The sequence below is a fragment of the Rhamphochromis sp. 'chilingali' genome (assembly GCF_963969265.1).
Source record: "Rhamphochromis sp. 'chilingali' genome assembly, chromosome: 17".
Taxonomy (NCBI): domain Eukaryota; kingdom Metazoa; phylum Chordata; class Actinopteri; order Cichliformes; family Cichlidae; genus Rhamphochromis; species Rhamphochromis sp. 'chilingali'.
The window spans coordinates 15,623,461-15,628,456 of NC_137944.1; the positions used below are offsets into that span (position 1 = coordinate 15,623,461).

General features: G+C 39.1%; 1 protein-coding gene across 1 annotated transcript; it reads left to right on the top strand.

Annotated features, from left to right (window-relative positions):
- Nucleotides 1-397: 397 nt before the first annotated feature.
- On the top strand, nucleotides 398-3,347 carry sem1 (SEM1 26S proteasome subunit). Its single transcript, XM_080863397.1, has 3 exons — nucleotides 398-555; nucleotides 954-1,047; nucleotides 3,144-3,347. The coding sequence occupies exons 1-3, from the start codon at nucleotides 480-482 to the stop codon at nucleotides 3,184-3,186; spliced, it is 213 nt and encodes a 70-aa protein (XP_080719523.1). The 5' UTR covers nucleotides 398-479; the 3' UTR covers nucleotides 3,187-3,347.
- The last annotated feature ends 1,649 nt before the right edge of the window (nucleotides 3,348-4,996 follow it).

Genomic DNA, 4,996 nt, shown 5'->3' on the forward strand with positions numbered 1-4,996 from the left:
ATGTTAAAAATCAAATTTGAAAAACATATTTACTCTAAGTGTGATAAGAAGACAAAACAAAAAGCGTTCAAACTTGAAATTAAGGATTTTCCTTAAAATACTTCGTTTATTTATCTTAAACAGGTTAGACTCACTGCTTTAATTAAACCTGTTAGAAAAATCTCATCGGATATATCGACCTGTTTCTCTTACTGCACTGGTCTTTGCTTTCTATTTGAGGGCAGAGAGCTGGTTCTTAACTGCCTGTGTGTGCGTTTGTAAATCACATTGAATTTAATTACATCGAGTGTTTCTTGAGTAAACCTGCCTTACCTCGCTTTGCTGTGGCTCACAGTTCCTCCTGCGCTCCCCTGTGCAGTCATCGTGCCATCCATGCGTGCACTTCGCGCAGCCGCAACCGGCTCGATCAACTTTAACTTCCCACAATTCCTGCGTGAAGAGGCTTCATTAACAAACAGCAACACACCGACGGAGCTAACATGTCAGACAAGAAGCAGACCGTAGATCTGGGCTTGCTGGAGGAGGATGATGAGTTTGAAGAATTCCCAGCCGAGGGTGAGTAGTTCACATGTTATCTGAGGTGTTGTTGTTCTTGTTTCTCTCTTCATTATTTGTTGGAGTCCGTTACGTTTTTCTTTGCTGTGTCCTGCTGCAGTGACTCAGCTAGCCTAGCCTATTAGCTTTAGCATTAGCTAGCGAGCTAGCTGGAAGAAAAACGCCACAATTGTTCCGATTTAACCAAACACACCACTTCACCGAGCTCCCAGTAGTTTAATTCACCACTAAAATTTACTTACTGACTGCGCTTAGCTGTTTAAATATTATGTATACTTGAAGTAATTGTCTTACACCGCCAATGTAGCTAAACCAACAAGCTAAAGTGTTCAGAACTGGTGAGCAGATACTTTTATATTAAGGTTTTATTGCAAGCTTACAGCTGTAATGTTTCCCAGACTGGACAGGGCTGGATGAAGACGAAGACGCTCATGTTTGGGAAGACAACTGGGACGATGATAACGTAGAAGATGATTTCTCAAATCAGCTGAGGTAATCTGATCAGTCAGAAATTGTTCATTAAATAAAACTTTTTTTAAAAAAAATCTCACAAATCACTTAAAAGCTAATGAAAAACTGTCCGATGACAAACAAAGACGTTTGCATAATCAGAATCGTTTTTGCACATTTCAGAATGCCAGTTTATGAAGTCCTTACTGTCTACTTTCTTGCCTTAATCTCATACTATATCTCCATCTTTATGCTTACATTTATTTGATCAAGTTTAGGGTCAAGCAACAAAAATACTCTCCGTTTTGAATGAAAATCTTTCTGTTTTAGCACATGTGGGACACAGTCTTTCTATTTATTTTAAATGGAACAAACCAACATTTGATCCACAGATGTTTCATATTTAATAATTCAGTCATCTGCTCTGCGTTTGTAGGTCATTGACGTGTTAACATTTGAATTTCTGTTGCTCTAAAAGCAGGGGTGCGTTTTTGTAACTGCTGTTGTGCACCTTTTTTTGATTTTGTTTCAAATGCCTGCCTAAATTAAAAGCTAGTTCATTTCAAACCACACCTTTATGTTAAACACCTTTCACCTGGTTTATATCGATCTCACATGTTTGGCAAGCCGGCTGTGTGCAAATAGCTAAGCAATACCTGATCAAAAACAATAGGACTTGCTAATATTTCCCGTGTTTGTTATCTTAACTTCTCTTTCTGCAAATGTTTCTCAAAACTGTGTCAGAAAAATGTAGATCATTGAGCAATTTCTGATGCATAAACTACAAATAAACAGTGCACTACTTTGGCCCAAAACCTCGTCCAGTAAATCTCTTGGCTGTCGAGAAAAATCAGGAAATCGGACAGCTGGTAAAATTTGCCCCCCTGGTGACGCTGGAAACTTTTCCGTGGTGCCTGTCGGAATAACATTACACGCATTGTGGTCGATTAGCGGTTACTTGTAAACCTAGTGGAGTTTCTATCAGATGTTTAATCGTTTACAAACATGCTCCAAGTCACTGTTTATCTATTAGTATTGTTTCTAAACCACAGGCGTTTTAAACAATGGCCACAGTTTAACATCTTCAAGTTCAAAATCCACAGAAAATAAACAGAAAAAAAAGAGTGCTTTTGGCACAATAATGTGAAAGGTGTGAATTTTTAGGAAACAAAAGTTAAATTAAGTTTTTAGACTTTACCCTGGTTCCCACTTACTGAACGACCTACCTCCCCCCCCCCCCCCCCCCCCCAAAACGAAAAGTATCAACACAGGCAACATCATTACTTAGCTACATGTATGACTGCTGATACTATATTTCTGTTTATCAATGTAACTGTGAATCCTCATCATATGAATTAGAAATACCACATACAGTATATAATGTAATCGGTCATGAAGAGCCTGATGGGTTATGCAGAGAGAAACTCCTATCAAACAATTAACATTTTTATTTATATGCTGTCCATATGTAGCACATGGTGAGTAATTTTCCCTGATATAACATATTGCCTTTGCACACCACCAGAATGCCTTTTAGGAGCCGTGCATGCAATTCAGTCGTTGATCTAAATGCAGCATGGAAGATGCAGTAACCAATAATGAACTTGCCTGGTGAGATTTGTACCAGTTTTGTGGCCTAGATCACCTTTTTTGACAGCAGGGCTCGTTTATATTTCACATATGTAGAAAAATATAAACGCCTCTAAAACGCAACAGACGAACAACATTTGTAACGTGCAAAAGTACCTTAGGTATGTTGAGTTTAGCAGAAATGTAATGGAGTTGGCAAATCTATGAGCAATCAGTATCCACTGATAGATAAATGGCTGCTTTGTTTTTATTTGAGTACCCTTTAGACAGTTATATGCTATTGTTTTATTTAGGCCAATTACGATAGCCATACTATTAAGTTGTTTCTTAAAGATATCATTATTGTTAAAGGCCACAGCTGCTATATGTCTATATATGTAATCATCAAATCCATAGCTGTATGCATTATGCAGTATTTATATATTTTTTTTTCTTCTCATCTCCTAATGGTTCTTACAATCAATAGCAGAGGGTACTTATGCCTCAACCACCCACCTGTAATCATCTCTGCTGACTTGATCTTTCTATTTTTCTTTTCCTCCCTGCAGAGCGGAGCTTGAAAAACATGGTTACAAGATGGAGACATCATAGTGGCTGACAAGGCCTTTCAGTATTCGGAGACATTGGATATGGACATTTATAATTGAAAATTACTGGCTGACCACATACTGCAAGAAGAGCTCAGAAGATGTTAATTTGTTGCCCTTTTTTATAATTGAAGTTGATGGAAGTAAAGTGTTTGGAAGAAAGTGTTCCTTTGAGTGTTTTTCCTTTAATGTTTATGCTACAAATGTTTAGGTGACAGTTAAAGATAATTTCTGCATTACATTTGTGTTAATTTTATATTTGTGTGTAATGCAATCTGTAGACTGGTCCTAGCTCCTCAGCCTGAAGAAACCAGTTGGTTTTGAGTAATCATTAAAATATTGCTGAAATTCAATAGGCTGTAATAACTGCAGTCCCTGTAATCGAGGAAGAAAAGCCAGTGGCCAACAGTGATGCTTGAGCAAACATTCAGCCGGGGGTCTTTGGTTTCGGCTTGTCCTTGGGCAGCTCTTATTTTGTACAGGCACTAAAATCCATTTTTCTAGTTGGTATAGAAGATGACTCAGGGTTTGGCTAAAATAACTGCAAATTACAGTCTTTGTAAGAACTGTTGATCTCCTCAGACGCACACCTGCCAAGTCAACACAATCTACCTGTAATGGGCAGCTTGTTATTGCCCTCTGACACTTAGTGCATTTATTTTGGACTGCATGAATTTTGCATGATCTTACTCAGGTTCAAGTACTCAACAGATATTCGGGATCATTTTGCTTCAACTGTACTTTTTTAAAGGAAAATATTTTATGAAAGGCTCTGTTTATTGAAACTGTCAAAGCGATGTCTGCACGATAGAGGAAGAGTGAACAAAGTGTGCATGAGGGGAAAAAAATAGAGCTGCATAGGCTGTGCACGGTGGAAGTACACACAATGCAAACAAGTGTAAGTGCGCTTGTGGTGCATGCTACACACATACAGAGGCAGTTCCTTTGCACTGTGCTGTATAACAGCCCCCTTCCCTCTCAGCCCCACAGCGCTGGGCCGAGTCCCTGAAGGAGAGATTATCCACTGCCGTGTTTGTCAGAGACAGGGAGGGGGTCTCAGCATGGGGCCTCCCAGCTTGCCTTGCCTGGGCCTGCCCCTACTGCCAGCCAGGCCCTTCTCTTCCGCTTGGCACAGCGGGGACTCTTGTACTGAACCAGAGGCCAATTTATCCCCGCCACACTCCCCCGGCAAAATGATTTCTCTCAGTGTTTTGTCGACTCTCGGTCCCAGGGTCCTAATGAGGTGAAATGGATGCCAGTAAGACCGAGGCTGCAAGAGCCGCTTTCATCCTGAAAACAATATCCATCCTCCTACATGAGTGGAAAGTAACTTGGAAACATTTACACAAGCACTGTATTTACATACATTTTTTTCTGTACTGTGGTGTATTTGCATTTTGTGTAACGTGACGTTCACATACTCTTAAAAGATCTTAAATGTGTTTAATGACACACAAATTATCTCTGAGTCTGGATGAATGATAAAAACAGGACACATTAGAAAAATATTTTTCACGTCTGTGGAAAAAAATTGCATTCCATGGAAATTGTTGGCTTTTTTGAAGCAATTATTCGGTCTGATTTGAAGCAGCCCCTATTAGAAAAACATGATCAAACAAGTCAAAGGTCACACGCCCCAAAAAAACGTAAACTGCTTAATTTATCACACTTTAAGATTCATAAAACTAGAATTACAGTTTCCAGATTAAGGGCTAAAGATTAGACTTCTCACTGCAGTTTTCTTTTGTATTTTTTGAACCAGAGATATTTTCTTTACAATATAAAAGCATGTGGTGCCAAGATCTAAAGAGCTT

Bases quoted from the DNA above. Each gene is read 5' to 3' on its own strand.
- sem1 (XM_080863397.1), top strand. From the start codon at position 480: ATGTCAGACAAGAAGCAGACCGTAGATCTGGGCTTGCTGGAGGAGGAT. The intron at 556-953 runs GTGAGTAGTTCA...AATGTTTCCCAG, and splicing joins TGAAGAATTCCCAGCCGAGG to ACTGGACAGGGCTGGATGAA. The intron at 1,048-3,143 runs GTAATCTGATCA...TCCTCCCTGCAG, and splicing joins GATTTCTCAAATCAGCTGAG to AGCGGAGCTTGAAAAACATG.